The sequence below is a fragment of the Canis lupus genome, chromosome 10, assembly GCF_003254725.2.
Source record: "Canis lupus dingo isolate Sandy chromosome 10, ASM325472v2, whole genome shotgun sequence".
In the NCBI taxonomy this organism is placed as follows: domain Eukaryota; kingdom Metazoa; phylum Chordata; class Mammalia; order Carnivora; family Canidae; genus Canis; species Canis lupus.
The window spans coordinates 11071088-11090411 of NC_064252.1; the positions used below are offsets into that span (position 1 = coordinate 11071088).

The 19324-nt window shown below is 36.2% G+C and overlaps 1 protein-coding gene across 3 annotated transcripts in view; it reads left to right on the plus strand.

The window, feature by feature from the left end:
* RAP1B (RAP1B, member of RAS oncogene family) overlaps window positions 1-19324 on the plus strand; it is a 49354-nt gene that overhangs the window by 23315 nt on the left and 6715 nt on the right. Inside the window, exons 1-6 of one of the 3 annotated variants that reach the window (XM_049115139.1) lie at window positions 2131-2469; window positions 3283-3344; window positions 14629-14711; window positions 16326-16394; window positions 17666-17722; window positions 18640-18780. In XM_049115139.1, the coding sequence (XP_048971096.1) occupies window positions 14655-14711; window positions 16326-16394; window positions 17666-17722; window positions 18640-18780 (324 nt within the window). In that variant the 5' untranslated portion in view covers window positions 2131-2469; window positions 3283-3344; window positions 14629-14654. Of the gene's footprint in view, window positions 1-2130; window positions 2470-3282; window positions 3345-14628; window positions 14712-16325; window positions 16395-17665; window positions 17723-18639; window positions 18781-19324 lie in introns of those variants that run through there. The other 2 variants (XM_035721717.2, XM_025476658.3) reach the window with 2 other exon arrangements.

Here is a 19324-nt window from a genome sequence, read left to right on the forward strand (position 1 = left end):
CTTGCCTTGGTTGAGTGCCCAGCAGTATCGGTAGATTTTCCCAGTTGAGAGCAGCCTATGACTGTGTAGAGACTGTCCTGTATTTTTTTCAGTCCCTTTATTTTAGTTTTATCTATTTTTTTGAAAGGTAAGAATTCTAAAATGTCAGTAATATCAAACTGCCATTATGAAATAGGGACAGAATATTTACATTATCATTAAATGTTAGAGGCAACGTAGAATTCTACCTTTTTTTTTTTACAATAATAAAGATGAGGGAATATAATATTGAGATACTTTTAAAAGTTCTGTCCCTATATAATTCTTCAAGACCCAAGTATATGTAATGATAACATTTTGGAATTGAAAGGGACCTTGAGTACATTTAGTCCAGCAGTAGATAACTAGTGACCCAGAGTCTAAATATCCATACCTTAAATAGATTTTATTGGTTTTCTCAATATTCACAATTTTTTTTAAAGATTTTATTTATTTATTCATGAGAGACACAGAGAGAGACGTAGGCAGAGGGAGAAGCAGGCTCCATGCAAGGAGCCTGATGTGGGACCCCATCCCGGGACTCTCCAGGATCACGCCCTGGGCTAAAGGCAGACGCTTAACCACTGAGCCACCCAGGCGTCCCAATAGTCACAATTTGTAGAATTTGAATGACTTTAGCTGTATAAGCATTCACTCCACTTGGGCACAATTCACACCATTCCCTAATATTAACAACCTTTCTGCTTCAGACATTTAGGTGCCTACCTGGCTAATATGAGGCAACTCTGTGTTCAGTGCTTCCCTCTTCCCTTATTTTCCAAATAAAGAAACTGGAAATTGAAAATAAAGTGGCTTATCTCATACCGTATAATGTTTTTAATAGAGCCAAGCTTCGTAATCTTAAGATAATATTCCTTTCTACAGTTCATTGTATCCTGCCCCCTAGAATACAAGATCGTATATGATCAAGTGCTGAAGAATTTGGTGTAGGTTTTCAGAGAGAAGAACTATTATTGTGGGCTGAGACAATTCAAGAATACTTCAGAAATCTTTCCTTAACACTGCTCTCTTTAGAATTGCATTCTAAGTATTTGCTAGTCAGGAACATTCTATCCTGATCTATGTAGTATTTTTGCTGCATAATGGGAGCAGTGCAGGAGAGGGGATCATGAATATCTTCCTGTATAGAGCTGGCAAAGGAAATCACCGAGGGACATTTTGTATATATTGAATAATGGTACCTCATGAAACATTTAGATTGCTCCAGAAATCCCATTTTTGCCCCTGTAAGCAGCAGCAGAAGGACCATTGTAGCCATGAACTCTCCACTGGATTCTAGACAGATCTCTAGGGCTTTCCCAAATCGAAATTTAACTTTAGCTATAAATTATTTGGCCTATTACCCTACCAGAGAAATTGATTTGAAAATAGTAAACAGAATAAAGCCAAATGATAGAAACTTTTGTTGAAAACACAAGATCAATCTATTGAAAGGGCTCTTTGGGTACTGAGCTATATAGTTGATTCCTGAACAGTGAAAGGATTAAGGGTGTTGACTCCTGCTCAGTCAAGTCTGCATATAGCTTTACTCCCCTAAAACTTTACTAATAGCCTACTATTGGCTAGAAGCTTTATTGATAAGATAAACAGTTGATTAACACATATTATATATGTCATATATGGTGTATACTGTATTATTAGAATTAAATAGCTAGAGAAAAATCTTAAGATCATAAGAGAAGAGAAAATAAATTTATTTTTAAATCTGCCTATAAGTGGATCCATGCAGCTCAAACCTGTGTTATTCAAGGGTCACCTTTATAGTACTTTCATCTTAACAGAAGTTCTTTATAACATCCTGTATAAGATGATCCCTCCATTCCCACACTATCGCCCTTACCTTACTTTATTTTTTTCTACACAGTGCTTATATCACTTCTAATGTGTTTTATATTGATTTTATTTGTGTCTCCCCATACCCCCATTGTAAATTCTCAGGACATAGTCTTTTGTTCATTGCTTCATTCCCATTGAGTAGAGCATACCTAAAGTGTTGTAGGCACTCATTATATATTGATGTTGAATAGTAAATATAGAAATCTTTTTAAAAGATTTTTCTTTTTAATTTTTAATTTATTTATGATAGGCACACAGGAGAGAGAGAGGCAGAGACACAGGCAGAGGGAGAAGCAGGCTCCATGCACCGGGAGCCCGACCCGACGTGGGACTCGATCCCGGGTCTCCAGGATTACGCCCTGGGCCAAAGGACAGACGCCAAACCGCTGCGCCACCCAGGGATCCCAATATTTTATTTATTTATTCATGAGAGACACATAGAGAGGGGCAGAGACACAGGCAGAGGGAGAATGAGGCTCCCTGCAGGGAGCCCGATGTGGACTCGATCCCAGGACCCTGGAATCACGCCCTGAGCCGAAGGCAGATGCTCAACCACTGAGGCACTCAGACGCATCCCATATTATAGTAATCTTGGTATGAGTTATCATTTCTTGGATTTTCTTTTTTATTTTTTGGGTACTAGCACAACTCTTGGACCAGAATAGGTCTTCAGTAAATGTTAACACCAAGTAAAAGCCAAGAGTTGTCTTCTGTTTGTTTAATTATGGTATAGTTAACAGTGTAAAATTAGTTTCAGGTGTCCATTATAGTAACTGAGCAGTTCCATATTATTAGTCAGTGCTCATCAAGATACGTGTACTCTTCATCTCCTTCACAAAGAATATGGAAACACTAATTGAAGGGACATACACACTCCTAGATATACTGCAGCATTGTATATATAATGTATGCATTATATGTACAGTAGCTGAACCACAGAAGCAGCCCAAGTATCCCATCAATAGATAAGTGGATAAAGAATATGGGGTGTATGTGTGTGTGTGAGCTTTTTAAAAAATACATCTGTTTATCATTTTTTAATGCTTTTTTTATTTCCCCAGTGATTTTTTAAATTACACTTCTGGTTTATAATTAGGATCAGTAATATTTGAAGTTGGGTCTGCCTTAGGTCTTATTATTGAAAAATATATGTAATACAGAATGGTAGATAATCAAGTCACTTGCTTTTTGGTATGTATTTTTATATAGTGAATACATTTAGAGTAAAGCTACTGAATTTTTATTTTTGCTTACCCCTAAGTCTCTTCAGAATTTTCTTAGAATCATTATAGCATCCGTTTTTGTTTTGTATTTTTGTGAAAACTGCAATTTATTTCTGATTGATGAAATAATATCTTGATATATTTACTGAACTTAAGTGTAGACCATGATTGCATCTTTCCTCAGCTTTCATTTCAAGCAATTATGAAGCAGCCCATGAAACCTGACTTGGCAAAGAATCCTAGGAGGTTTTGTTTTTTGTCCTTCCATGTCTTTGCTATGCTTTTCTTTGAGACTAAAAGTAAACAATTTCTGGGGATCCCTCTGTGTCTCAGCGGTTTGGCGCCTGCCTTTGGCCCAGGGCGCGATCCTGGAAACCTGGGATCGAGTCCCACTTCGGGCTCCCGGCATGGAGCCTGGTTCTCCCTCTGCCTGTGTCTCTGCCCTCTCTCTCTCTCTCTCTCTCTCTCTCTCTCTCTCTGTCTATCATAAATAAATGAAAATTTAAATTAAAAAGAAAGCAAACAACTTCTTAAATTGAAAAAAAAGTAAATGGAGGAAATTGTAGAAGGTAATAATAAAACAATCTTTTAAATTAGTGAATACAGTACCCAAGTGTTTTGCAAGAAAAACATTAAAGTCTAAGAGCCATCAGTTGCTTCCATTGATTAGGAGTTGGTTGTAAGTCACAAAAATTTTAGGAGCTTTATATAAATAATTAAAAACAGGAATCTTTACGTGTAAATAAACAATACCCAAAATTAATCTCCAATTTTTTTTTAAAGATTTTATTCATGAGAGACACAGAGAGGCAGGCTCCATGCAGGGAGCTCGACATGGGACTTAATCCTGGGTGTCCAGGATCACGCACGCCCTGGGCCGAAGGCTGTGCTAAACCGTCGAGCTACCTGGGCTGCCCTAACCTCCAATTCTTAATGTAACTTTTACCCCTCTCCCCAAGTATTTCTTACTCAATTTGTTAGACCAATTTAATTGGTTTTCTTCATCTATAATCTTAAGAGTGTTGGAGAAGTAATGTGAATTATGCTGCATATTTATAATTGTGTGCTTACTTGTAGAAGTTACACTTTCTTGCTAATGAAGAAGTATAAGTGAAAAGTGGCACACTTACTCATTTGGTAACACCACTAAACTCATTTTGCATATAAACTGCATTCTTACCTGTTCAACTACCTGAAGAAAATCAGGATCTGAGAGTCCTTCATTAATTAATGATACAATATAATAAGTGAGTTAATAGGTTAAAGCTTAGTTCAAAATGCAGATTAACATGTAGGCATATTATTTTAATTAGCAATTCTTAACTTTGCTTTTAACTTCCAGAGTGCACCTTATTTTTACAAATACCATTATTTTCAAGAAAAACCACAAAAAAGAACATAGGTAAACCAACCAAATCCCATTACCTGTATTAGAAATTCAAACTAGAGTGTTTCACAGTTAACCAATAGTACCATAATTTTTGGTAGTGTTTAACCAAGACATCCACATTGTTGATAACATTTTCATTTAACATTTTCTCGAGGTGGTGCCCTTAACTTCTTGAAGGTTGTTAAAATTTCTTTCAGTGTAGATTTTTTTTAGTTGATTACGAAACAGTTTTAATTGTACTTTCATTTCTTCAAGTGGCAATAACATGTGATAATCAGAACTCTTAGTACTTTCTAATATCAAGTACCCTAATTTTACTTTGTATCTTTTTTTGTGTCTTAATCTATTTTCCCCTCTAGTACAAGAAGATAAACCAGCAAGCTTTTTAGAATACAATCCTTCAGGCAGCCCGGGGTAGCTCATCGGTTTAGCACCGCCTTCAGCCCAGGGTGTAATCCTGAAGACCCGGGATCGAGTCCCACGTTGGGCTCCCTGCATGGAGCCTGCTTCTCTCTCTGCCTGTGTCTCTGCCTCTATCTCTCTGTGTGCCTCTCATGGATAAATAAATAAAATATTTTTTAAAAAATAGAATACAATCCTTTGATTATGGCACACCAGTTAAAGTACTTAGAATTTAAATCCTTTGCCATGCACTTTTCTTTCTGGGTAGACTTTTTGGCATGCTAATTAATATAAAGATAAATATTATTTTGACAATAGAGAGGGAAATGTTTAAAGTTTCAATATTTACACTGTTAGAATATTGTTAGTATTTATGTTGATAATTCTTCTGTAAAACACTTAAAACAATATGTTTAATTCTGTAATTTTCAATAAATAACTCTTAGCCCTTTTCAAGAACAAACATACTAGTTATTAAGGTTTAAAAATAGGATTAAAAGAATTTTAATTGGTTCTTCTTTTAAGCTTGCCTCTTTGTTTTCTTTAAACATGCACTATCACCAACAATGTATTATTTATCTGAAAGATACTTCTCTTTGCCAGCATCAATATTATAATTATTACTCATTGTGAGTTGAATGACTGGCTAAACTTGTTTTTTTTTAATTTCTAAGAACCACTTTTAAAAATGTCAAAGATTATCAACATTCTTAAATGATAATATTATGGGGTAATTACAAGACAACTCCACAACTCCTCTTTCAGTTTTTAATTTTCATTTTGTATATTTTATAAATGTATTGGTTTTTTTAATAATAAAACTCTCAAAAAAAATCCACAGAAGTAGAAGAAAAATGATCCCTTACATTATCACATACCTATTTTAAACATTGAAGGGAATTAAGATTCATTTTATATTATAATCTCACTGATTTTTCTCACTGCTTCAAAAGTAGACAGGTTCTCCCTAGGATGTCAAAATTACAGTCTGCAAAACTTGAGGTAAAGTTCATTGACTTGTATAATTAAGAGTCAGAGATAATATCAGTATTCCAGAATTTTTTGTATAGTAATGTTTTTTTTTTAATATTTTTTTATTTTTTATTTTTATTTATTTATGATAGTCACAGAGAGAGAGAGAGAGGCAGAGACACAGGCAGAGGGAGAAGCAGGCTCCATGCACCGGGAGCCCGATGTGGGATTCGATCCTGGGTCTCCAGGATCGTGCCCTGGGCCAAAGGCAGGTGCCAAACCGCTGCGCCACCCAGGGATCCCAGTAATCTGTTTTTTAAAGACTTGAAAGAGAATTATTTCCCAGCCTTTTCCCTGAACTAATCTTTAAATGATTCAAAATACTGACATGTACTTAGTTTTTGCTTTTGTATTGACTCGGAGAGTTGTAACATTCCAGCTGTAGAGATGTTAAAATGTATTTTTTAAGTGCCTCTTAGATTTCTAGAATGTAGTTGTAAGCGTTTAGAGTCTATAGCTAAAGAATTATAGTTCAGTTGATCTTAACATATTCCAAACGGGTTGTAGTGACAGGAGGTCTAAATATGGTTGGAAAGTAGCTTTAACCTATATATTGTATCTACCTACCTAGAAGAAGCTTTGTTAGTCAGACAAAAGCTGAACTGTAGTCCCGGACTTGTATTTATTCTTGCATATTTTATTGAGCTAATAGGTAAAAGGGTAGAGCAATGATTCCTTTTTTTTTTTTTTTTTTAAGATTTTTATTTATTTATTCATGAGAGACACACATACAGAGAGAGAGGCAGAGACACCAGCAGAGGGAGAAGCAGGCTCCATGCAGGGTCTCCAGGATCAGGCCCTGGGCTGAAGGCGGCGCTAAACTGCTGAGCCACCCAGGCTGCCCTATAGCAATGATTCTTTTTTTCTTTTTAAAAATATTTTATTTATTTATTCATGAGAGACACGCAGAGACACAGGCAGAGGGAGAAGCAGGCTCCATGCAGGGAACTGGACGTGGGACTCTGTCCTGGGTCTCCAGGATCACACCCTGGGCTGAAGGCGGCGCTAAACTGCTGAGCCACCTGGGCTGCCCTAGAGCAATGATTCTTAATTGCAATAATTTGAGCAGTACTTCAGACTACTGCTGCTATTATTATTTAAAAAGCTGACTTCTGGGATCCCTGGGTGGCCATCGGTTTGGCGCCTGCCTTTGGCCCAGGGCGCGATCCTGGAGACCCGGGATCGAATCCCACGTCGGGCTCCCGGTGCATGGAGCCTGCTTCTCCCTCTGCCTATGTCTCTGCCCCCCCCCCCCTCTGTGTGTGTGACTATCATAAATAAATAAAAATTAAAAAAAAAAAAAAGCTGACTTCTTTTGATTGTTACTGTATACAAGGGACCAAAGACTCTTATGGAAAATTACTACATTTCATTCCTTAATTTATTGAGCACATATGGAATGTCCCAGGCAGTGTTTCAGATTCTGGGGCTACAGCAATGAATAAAACAGACAAAACTATTTTTTCTGGAGTTTACTTTCTTGTGTATCTGCCTCACAACTTTTTCATGTGAGTATTACTGTTTCCATTTTCCCTATAAAGAAAGTGAAGCTTTGGAAGGTTTTAGGAGTTGCTCAAACTTATTACAAAGCTAGGATTTGAAACTGTAGAGGTGCTGTGTACCACTATGCTGTGCTCTCAAAACTGTCCCTCTTTGGGATTCTATGAAAGAGAACAGTTATTCTCAGTGTCTCATACGGTAGTTAGCACAGATCCCTTTGAAATTCTGATGTAACTCTCACCATCAAAATTGTGCATGTAATTTTAGAAATTCAGATTCTCAAGTGCTCTTTCTTGGGCTTTAAGTTAAGAGCACTTGTACAAGAAGGGTCCTGCTCACAGCTCACAAATACCCAAGTGCCAGTACCTTTTCCCTCCTCCCCAACAAAAAGCCAATGACAGACATTACTTATTGAGAAGGATTGTCTTTTTTACAAAAACTAGATGCAACCACACAGCCTTTTAGAAACAGAAATAATGGCCATTCCCAGTCCGTCACTGGTATTCACAATGAAATCCATTATTTCAGTCTTAGAATCTGTAAACAATTTTTCAAAGCTGGTGTAGTAGAGGGAACACCTGGGTGGCTCAGTGGTTGAGCATCTGCCTTTGGCTCAGGGCACCATCCTGGGTCCAGGGATCGAGTCCCACATCGGGCTCCCTGTGAGGAGCCTGCTTCTTTATTTCTCTGCCTCTTTCTCTGTGTGTGTTTCATGAATAAATAAATAAATAAATCTTTTTTTTTTTTTTTTTTTTTAAAGAAGCAGCTGGTGTAGTAGAAAGCACCAATTTGGAAAAGTGGGTATTAGTTCAAATCTTGGTTATCATACTGTTTTGTTTTCTTTAAGGAAAAAATACCCCTAGCATTGGTTTTATCAAGATTTAAATATTTTACTTGTTTAGTACTTATGAGGAAATATTGGTAAGAATTAATGAAAGAGGGGATCCCTGGGTGGCTCAGCGGTTTAGCGCCTGCCTTTGGCCCAGGGCGCAATCCTGGGGTCCCGGGATTGAGTCCCTCGTCAGGCTCCCGGTGTGGGGCCTGCTTCTCTCTCTGCCTGTGTCTCTGTGTCTCTCTCTAGGTCTATCATGAATAAATAAATAAAATCTTTAAAAAAAAAAAAAAAAGAATTAATGATGATAACTTTGCTCAGTTGCATTTCCTTTTAGTGTTCTCGTTTTAGAAAGCTGCTTTTTGGCAAGTTAACGTGTTTTGTCGCTATTTTTTAGATTTGAAAGTCTATTAACTTTATCGTATTTCTCTGCTTCAAAACTTGAAATTTCAGCTTTAAATTTCCTGTAACCATAGGATTTATAATAAATTCTTGGTTCAATTACTAAAATTAAAACATAGATAAGCATTTATTTTTTACAGATTTATTTATTTATTTTCTAGAGGTGGTGGGGAGAAACAGGGGAAGAGAGAGAATCCCAAGCAGACTCCCCACTGAGCTCAGAGCCTGATGCAGGGCTCAATCTCAGGACCCCCCAAGAACATGACCTGAGCCAAAATCAAAAGTTAGACACTCAAATGACTAAGCTACCTACATGCCCCAGTAAGCATTACTTGTAATATTCACAAGCTGGAAATAATCCAAATGTTCATAACCTGTTGAATGGGTAAAGAAAATGTCATGTATCCATACAGTGTATATATAATTTTTTATCATAACAATAAAAAGAACGGATTACTGGTGGAAGCAGTAATGTGGACAAACCTGATTCTTATTCTAGCAACAGGTAATAGTCACTATGGATAAATCAAACAGTTGGGGAACAGGTCTCAGCCATCTCATTTTATGTTAATTCAGTTAGCTGTCACATTGTTTTTGTTTTGAGATTTTTAGTAACTTTATACAGCTATGGGCCATCACTACAACCAGTGTTAGAACACTTCATCATCCAAAAAAATTCCCTTGTGGCTGTATGTAGTCAGTCCTCTGTGTCCTCTTTAAAAAGAAAAAGTTTCCTGTTCAGATCTGAGCCCAGTTAACAGAAAGAATGAATACGTCTTTCTTTACCACCACTATTGGGTCTACCACAGAATATATTTTACAGTTCCTGACATTAATTTTTATTTTGTTTCATATCAAGTCATTTTTATTTTGCTTAAAAATTTTAAATCTTAACCAATCTACCTCTAAGAAAGATTGAAGATAGTGTATTTCCTAAATAGGTTTTTGTTCTCTCAAGGCCAATTTTAAAATATGCTGGGCTGTTTGAATCTGGTCTTTTCCTTTCTGCTTTTAACCATTTTTCTTTATAAAGAGGAAATTAAGTAATTAGTGATTAAGTTGGAATTCAGAAAATTTCAAAAAAAAAAAAAGAAAGAAAATTTTGTCAGTCTCCCTGAGGTTTAAGAAAATCCTTAACCATAACTAAATCTAGACTCATGTTTAAAATCAGTTTCTGTAGTTCTGCCTTTTACTCCCAGCAATTAGAGAGGCTAGTATAATTGTTCCTTTGCTGAGAAACCCTTAAGAAAAGTAGTTGATTTCAGAGGTAAGAGGAAGGAAACAAAAGGAATAGAATTGTGTGGGTAGTATAAGTAGAGACAGAATGATTCAAGGAGAGTAGGCTTCCAAAGGTTGGAGCAGGGGGAAATAAAGACTATCTTAGTCATTTTGAGGCCCCAGAGTACCAATTAAAGAAGTTGACTATTGAATGTTATTTTGTCTCAAATTTTTTCAGTAGTTATAGTTCCTCGTAAGGTATTAATTTTGATATTTCAAAAGTTGGCCATAAGTCCAGTTGTTAAGTCAAACTTAAAGTCTCAGTTTTTGTCATTTGCCAGTGTAGGTACAAGAGGCAAGATTCTATTGGGAGTTTTCAAAAAAACAAAACACAGAAGTTCTTCCTTAGAAGAGGTTGTGGCTTTGACAAAGCAAGCAAGCACTAGAGTCCAGATAAAAGAGTGTCAGGTTAATTAACTGGGAAGAAGCATCTTGGGAACTTTCTGGGTAGTTAGAAATGTTTTAAATCTTTTTTTTCTTTTTTAAGATTTTATTTATTTATTCATGAGAGAGGCAGAGAGAGAAAACAGGCTCCATACAGGGAGCCTGATGTGGGACTCGATCCAGGGTCTCCAGGATCATGCCTTGAGCTGAAGGCAGATGCTTAACCGCTGAGCCACCAAGGTGTCCCTGTTTTAAATCTTAATGAGGACTGGGTTGCCTAGCTGACTCAGTTGGTAGAACATGCAATTCTTGATCTTGGGGTTGTGAATTTGAGCCCCATGTTTACTGTAGAGACTACTTAAACTCTTAAAAAAAAGAAAACGTTAATGAGGGCTATGGTTGTGAAAGTATTAGCAATGTCAAAATTCATTTTATCGTAATCTTTAAGATCTCCTTGTTTTACTGGATATAAATTATTCCTAAATACAAATGACTTAAGAGTGATTAAAAAAATTTTTTTAACAATATGTCGGGATCCCTGGGTGGCACAGCGGTTTAGCGCCTGCCTTTGGCCCAGGGCGCGATCCTGGAGACCCGGGATCGAATCCCACGTCGGGCTCCCGGTGCATGGAGCCTGCTTCTCCCTCTGCCTATGTCTCTGCCTCTCTCTCTCTCTCTGTGTGACTATCATAAATAAATAAAAATTTTAAAAAAATACTTTTAAAAAAATAAATATGTCCTTAGGAACATCCTCACATTCCTTGACCAAGCAGAGGTTAATTAGGAAGAGGCCACATAACAACCCCAAAGTTATTGACCTTATAGTATGCTGTCATAAAGTTGATAAGTGACCCACAGTGAATGTGACCAGTCACTCATCTCTGCCTGAAGAGGTCACTGGTTTTACTTACCTTCAACTTCTGGTGCCCAGAACCAGCTTGAATTGGATTGGAGGCTTGTGGGGGCCTATGCCTCCATCCATTCCAAATGGAGCACTCCCTTATTCAGTGAATGGAAACGAGACAGTCCAGGACAAAACAAAACACACCACAAAATTTTGCACAAGTAGATGAACAAAAGCAGAGTAAGCAGCTGAAGAATTAAACTAATGACAGAAATATTTACCAAATAGTATACCTCAAAGCCATATCCAAAAGGCTTAATTTTAAGCCTTATACCAAGAAATCACTGTCATTCAAGCAAGGCAGTTGACATTTTGATGTGTGTTCATTGAAGTGAATTTTTTTTTTAAGAGAGAAAGAAACAGTGACTAAGAAGTTATAAAAAAATTTGCACAACCCAGGTACATAAAGGGTAAAAGAATGCAGGGAGATGAGTCTAATTTTATTTGTGTTGAAGTATTTGGTTTACTGTTACTAAAGTATTTGGTTAGAGTACTTGGGCTATTTAGGAAATTCTTATTCACAAAGTTACCGTATTTCCTCAAGTTAGGTTCAGAAACATAAACTTGAAGACATCTTTCATTAGAACTCTTAAATTTTTGAAAAATAGTTCTCAGATCAGTATAGATCTATGCGTTTGGGTAATGTTTGCATGGGACTGGTAATAGAATTGTGACCTAAGTAATCCTGTTTGGTTTTGTGTGTGTGTGTGTTTAGTAATCCTGTTTTTTTTTTTTTTTTTTAAGATTTTATTTATTTATGATAGTTACACAGAGAGAGAGAGAGGCAGAGACATAGGCAGAGGGAGAAGCAGGCTCCATGCACCGGGAGCCCGACGTGGGATTCGATCCCGGGTCTCCAGGATCGCGCCCCGGGCCAAAGGCAGGCGCCAAACCGCTGCGCCACCCAGGGATCCCCAGTAATCCTGTTTTTAAATGAGTTTTACATTAAAAGAAGTAAACCTTACTTCAGTTATTTTTGAGAGTGCAAGGATGGTGGGGGTAGAGTGGAGAGAGGGACAGAAGAAGAGAATCTTAAGCAGACTCCACACCCAGCAAGAACCCAGTACAGGGCTCAGTCTTAACAACCCTGAGATCCTGACCTGAGGCAAAATCAAGAGGAGAATGCTTAACCAACTGAGCCACCAGGGTCTCCAAGAGTGATTTATTTATTCATCCTACATTTGTATGCATACTACCATACAGAATATTCTTTTTTTTTTTTTTAAGGATTTTATTTATCTATTCATGAGAGACATAGGCAAGAGGGAGAAACAGGCACCCTTCAGGGAGCCTGATGTGGGACTTGATTCCAGGACCCTGAGATCATGACGTGACCCAAAGGCACTGACCAAAAAGTTGATTCAACTTTTATTTCATATTCTCTTTCCTAAAATTACAATCTGGTAAGAACCATGCAGATCACAAAAACTACAACAATATTCAAGAACTAGGGAAAAGTCTGTGGAAGTGATGGATTCAAAGAAATAAAACATAGAATAGTGGGGAAGTTGACTAATTTGGTTGGTTGGTTTTTGGGGGGCAATTTTCTTCCCATCCTGGAGAAGAAAAAACATGATAGGTCTACATATCTAAAGTCAGAAATGGAGAAAGTTTTGAAAGGAAGCCATGGCAATAAATATAGTGTCCTAAAGAGAAATAAAGGACTGGCATAGAGAGGCAAAATAAAGGATGTCTTTTCTAAGATGGTGGGTTGGAAGGAAAAAATATATAAAGAGATTTTAACATAAATAAAGCCAAATGGAGTCCATTCTTGATTGACTGACTTTCATAAGTAAGGGGCTAAGATCATAAGATAATGGCTGTTGATTGATTAAATGTGTTTAAACCAGTTCTGGGGCAGCCCGGGTGGCTCAGCGCTTTAGTGCCACCTTCGGCCCAGGGCGTGATCCTGGAGACCCCGGGATCAAGTCCCACGTCAGGCTCCCTGCATGGAGCCTGCTTCTCCCTCTGCCTGTGTGTCTGCTTCTCTCTCTGTGTGTCTCATGAAAAAATAAATAAAATCTTTAAAAATAAATAAATAAATCAGTTCTGGTAGTCAGGTAACATAACTGTTGTTATGTTACTATGACTATTGAACTGTCATTTCGTGAGTAAGAAGATTGAGAACCTGTACTGGTGGCCACTTTTGTCCCATGGCCACTGACCAATTATTTTTTTCTAGGACTATGGGAACTTAGTCATTCTATCCCTAGCCTGGAAACTTTTAGGATCTTCTTTTTCTATTTTTAGTATGCTGAAATTTTATGAGGATGATAAGCCTTGGTTATGGTTTCTGTTCGGCTTTGTTTTGATTTGCAATATTTCATAATACTATAGTTTTCCTTTTTTTTCTTTTTAAGATTTTATTTATTTGAGAGAGTGAGGCCACAAGCAGGAGGAGTGGCAGAGGGAGGAGTAGAACCAGGCTCCCCACTGAGCAGGGAGCCCGACCAGCAGCTATATCCTAGGACCATGGGTTCATGACCTAAGCCAAAGGCAGATGCTTAACTGATTGAGCCACCCAGGCACCCCAAAACCATAGTTTTTTAGTCTGAACACTCATATTCTTCAGTTCTGCTTCTGATTCCTAACCGTTTTTACCTTCCCCACACTTCAGGAATAGAGATTTGATCTGCTTTCTCTACTAACTCACTTATCATTCATGTATCCCAGGGTTTGGCAAATTTTTTCTGTAAATGCCAGATAGTAAATATTTTAGGCTTTGTGGACCAGATGGCCTGTGTTGAAACTAAGTAACTCTGCCATTACAGCAAGAAAGCAACCACAGATAATACACAAATGAATGGACATGGATGTATTTCAGTAAAACTTTATGTGCAAAATAGGTGATCCACTAGATTTGTTTGAAGACCTTTGCTTAGCATGTTGACCTTTACTGGAATATTACTCAGTGAGGACAGGGATTTTTTGTTGTTCTTCATTGGGTATGTCCCTGTAGTCAGTAGGCACTCAACTGCCTATGACTCGAGGTTACAGATGGTTCCAAAAAGGGAGTTAAATATGCATGTCACTATTACCTTCCTTGTAACTGGTAAAATACCCCTTGATGCTGTTTTTCAGTCCTCTGCTGCCCCCTTCCTTTTTTTTTTTTTTTTTTTTTTTTTTTTTTTTTTACTTTATAGAGCAAATATTTTATTCTGTTTTAATTTAGGATAAGGCTGAAAGTCATGTCTGCAGTTCTGTGGTTTTCTTTCTACCTCTGATGTGGTATAAAGAGTCCTAGCAATAGCATCCTTTAGTAAGTCTGGTTACAGAATGTATATATTAGTATGATAGTGTAATCATTTTTAAATTACTTGCTTGAATATCTAATTTATGTAAGAAGCACATGAATACAAAGAAGTTATTACTTAAGAATTCTCTCTCTTTTTCCCACCCTTATAAGGTACTAGCTTTTGACAAGTTTGCACCATGCGTGAGTATAAGCTAGTCGTTCTTGGCTCAGGAGGCGTTGGAAAATCTGCTCTGGTAAGTCATTCTCACTGTACCTAAGCTAATTCACTCCAACACATGTTCTTTTTCTGTGGAGTTTTAGGTTTGATTACTTGTCTTCATTTATTTGTTAAGGTGAAATCTCAGTGACATTTAGAAGCAATATAATATTTTTCTTGTCATTTTAGCCAGCTTTTAGTTGTATCTGGGTAGATTGGTGTCTCTGGTCCATTGGATCCAGACCAACATGAGATATGCCACAATATAATTTGGGCTAAGCATAGAAAGGGAGAGCATATAAATGTGTGTCCATCTGTATTTCTGAGCCAGATAGGAGCAAATTTTGGTCTTTCTCACTGTGACTTGGCTTATAATATATATTTTATGTTGGCAAATATTAAAGCTTAAAACTTTTTTCAGATACTACCTTTGTCCAGTTTTCACATTATTTTAACAGCCATGCTTTCTGTATCAAAAATAGCATAGCTGTTGGGCTCTCGGCTGACTCAGGAAGAACATGCATTTCTTGATCTTGGTGTTGTGAGTTCCAGTTCCATGTTGAGTGTAGAGATTACGTAAAAATAAAATCTTTAAAAATAGTACTAATAATGTGGGGAGAAAAGACAATGGTAGTGGCTGGGGAAGGGGAGAAATTTAGGGAAAATAACTCGAGTAATTCAGTTTAACAAAGCCCCATTATAAGACAGATTGACCATCTCACTCAGCTACTTAGAATGACCACCTAGCACAGAACGTGATGTTTGGATCAAACTGAGAAATGTATACAGTAGGGCACGAACTGCTTTTTCATTTGTAAATATATCCAATTGATGAGGTGTCTTAAGGATATATATAGTATATACTTATATATACTATATAAAACAATTAGCCTCTAATTAAAATTTAAATTTAAGATGTTAAGACTGAAATAGAAGACATTTAAAATTTTTTTTAAATACAAGGTCCCTGGGTGTCTCAGTTAAGCCTAGATTGTTAACTTCTGCTCAGGATAAGATCACTCCCTACTGGGCGTGAAGCCTACTTTAGATTCTCCCCTTCACCTTCTCCCCCTGCTCTCTCTCCCTTTAAAAATAAGATAATAAAATTGTTAAATATGAGCTCTAACAGTAAAATTACCTAATAAGGTGCATAGTGATTATTGATGTTTTTAAGAAGCTTTATCAGGTAATTTTCTCAACAGATGCATACATTAAATGTAGTAGTGGTTATGTTTTCATCAGGGGTGTAATTACCTATGTGAAATCAGTAGTTTAAAGCATACTAAAATAAAATGAATAAAATTAAATAAATAAATAAAATATATAAAATATATAAAATAAAATAACAAAAATAAAATAATAATAATAATAAAATAAAATAAAATATAAAATAACAAAACATACAGATTCGGAGATGCCTGGGTGGCTCAGCGGTTGAGTGTCTCCCTTCAGCCCAGGGCGTGGTCCTGGAATCCCAGGATAATACCCGTATCAGGCTCCCTTTGAGGAGCCTGCTTTTCCCTCTGCCTGTGTGTGTCTCTGCCTCTCTCTGTGTCTTTCTCATGAATAAATAAATAAAATCTTTTTTAAAAAAAACAGATTTGCATTTGTTGCTTTAAGGAGTATAAATTGTGCTTTGTTTGTTTTCCAGACTGTACAGTTTGTTCAAGGAATTTTTGTTGAAAAATATGATCCTACGATAGAAGATTCTTATAGAAAGGTATATGTTACTCAAGAAGGCTTTTGGCTTTTTAGTTTACTATAAACATAAGTTCTTGTTTTTAGCTTTGTAATTGCTGAATGTTGACAAATTTGGATGAAGAAGCAGAGTTTATTTATAAAATTAGTAGGAAAAGTTCACACTTGATTATTTCCTGGCTTTGTGTCCTTACCAGTTAATGAGAATTATAAAACACTTTCTCGTGTGTTCTCTCTCTCTCTCTCTCTCTCTCTGTGCCCACATTTTCTCTCTCTTCCTTTCAGATAATTTTAAAGTTTATTCTGACCCTAAAATTGTAATTTGACACACAGACTTCAGAACTAGGGCATCCATTTCAAGTGATACTTCTATCCACCAACCCCCAACACCACCAAACTGAATACTCTGAGGCTCCCTTCTTTTTAGAGATAGAAATACAGAAGTCTCCCAAACCTTTCTACTTAATAATTGTTTGAGAAAATGCTACTGCTCATAATAGAAAGATTTATTTCTATGTCCTCTAACACAACATGTGACAGTAAAACTTAATATGCAGACATTTTTTACTTGTAGGGAGAGAGTTATCTCCCCACCTTTATGTAACAGTCAGCTTGACCCCTGGTGCTATGTAGATACTATTTCTATTCTTCCCTTTGTGTCCACAGTTTACCAAAGAAACTGGAACTCCCTTCCTGCACCTCAGTTGTGAGGCAATAGTACTGTTCTTTTTCTACATCTAAGTAACTTCTTTCCTGGGAAATGTTAGGTAGAAAGGGGTCACAGGTGTATATAACTTATTTGATACCTGTCTTCTGCTTCTTTGCTGTTGTTCCAATGTTGTTGTTGTTGTTACAATATGGTGAAAGGGATGTAGTTATCTAGAGAAATGAAGGTATATCTAAATAAAGTATGGCAGTGTTGAGATAGACAAAATGACTTACGATCTTATTGGAACTATTACTGAGCTTTTAAAATTTTTTGAACTATTTTGAAATCACTTCCTCCCCAGAATTAAATTCTGAATGATTCACATTGAGCTTAGGTCTTGTAGGTATCCTTGTGTTAAGAACGCATGGTTTTTGCACCTAATACAATTTAAGGGTCAGTAGACCTTGATTATATAGCTGTTTTTTCTCCTGTTTTATTCAGATATTGCTTGAAATTAATTGTAAAGTTACAATAATCTCTATTTAAATATCATATTAGTTTTTGTATAAAGTAAGGTATTCTTTTATACATTAAAAAATAATATAAATATATTTTATATTTATCCCCCTGCCCCCCCCCCCCAGCAAGTTGAAGTAGATGCACAACAGTGTATGCTTGAAATCTTGGATACTGCAGGAACGGTACGTAAAACAAGTACCAAAGTATATGCACAGCATGTGCAATATTGACCTTATAAATGCTAGTACTCTATAGACAAATACTAGTTACGCTTATTTAAAGCTTACTATTTGTATTCAATCTTAAAGTTGTTTTTCTCTTGAGTTCTGTTTTGTGTATGTGTGCTTTGTAATTGCAGTGGGTCATTTATTAAAGAAATAAATAGAAATTAGAATGAAAATTTACCATCTCAGTAGTACTTTAAAAGCAAGTTAAAATATATTATCATATTTTAATTAATGTGGAAAATATTCAGATAAACGTTTATTCTTCAGTGGTGGCTGCATGGAGTAGTAACTTGAGCAGTATCTTTTCTTCAAAATATTTATAGACCAACTAGATTTGTTGGTATCTGAGGGTGAAAGGAGGATTTATTCTAGATATATGGTATTCATTCATCTAATGTTTGAATACCTGATACGTGCCATGGGCTGTGTTCTTACCTATAAAGGCTCACAGTCTAGTGAAGGAGAAAAAGTATGGGGAAAATGGCAAGATACAGATGTAAGCATGCCAGTGGGTTCCTTAGAGCTAGAGTATTGTGAAATAGCTGCGAGTAATTTGGGGATTCAGTTTCAGTACCCTATATATTATATATTTAAAAACTGCCTTTTAAATAGCTTTTGGAGAAAGGATATTTCATTCCTACTCAAGTAAACTTATTGCAAATAAATTTGCTTTGATTGTATTATTATTAAATAAAAACTTATTTCATGAAATACCAGTTTTTCAAATAGCATCTTGCTACAGACTATAATTTTAAGAAATGTTACATAACACTATTGTATTCTTCATTGAGCTCTAATTATAGACTTTAAAAATTATCAAATTAAGTGTCAGAACTTTATTGTTTTTTAATGATCCTTTCTTTCTACTATAGGAACAATTTACCGCAATGAGGGATTTATACATGAAAAATGGACAAGGCTTTGCATTAGTTTACTCCATCACAGCACAGTCTACATTTAATGATTTACAAGATCTGAGAGAGCAGATTCTTCGAGTTAAAGACACTGATGATGTAAGCTGACTTCCTAATAAATATATTTTACTTGAAACCCTTATTGTAGTGATATCCAATTTAAGACTGAATTTAAATCTAATTTAAAGTTCATGTGTTTGGGATGGGCATTGTTTTTCAAACGCCTTTTTCTGGAAAGGCAAAAATACGTCTTTAAAACTTATACATATTTTCAAATATATAATGTGGAAAGTGAGAAATAACCTTCCTCTCCCCTTAATCCGTGTGAAATAAATTCTGTGCCCTTACTATTTTTAAACAATATGTTTGGTGGGGAGGAAGAAAAGATGTGGGTGGCAAATGTTACTAATAGATGTTCTGGCCATATTTCTCATAGACTCAAGAGACTTCTAACAATCAGAACTACATATGAACACATCTCAAACAACTGACAGAAAAAGAACATAAAGATACTTTTTAAAGGAAGCCAACAAATACATTAAATTCTTACATTAATTTGCATGCCCCTTCACAGTGTACCATAATAGAGTTTAATCCCTAGGAAACTTCAAAAGGATTACTTCAATTCCTCATCATATTATAG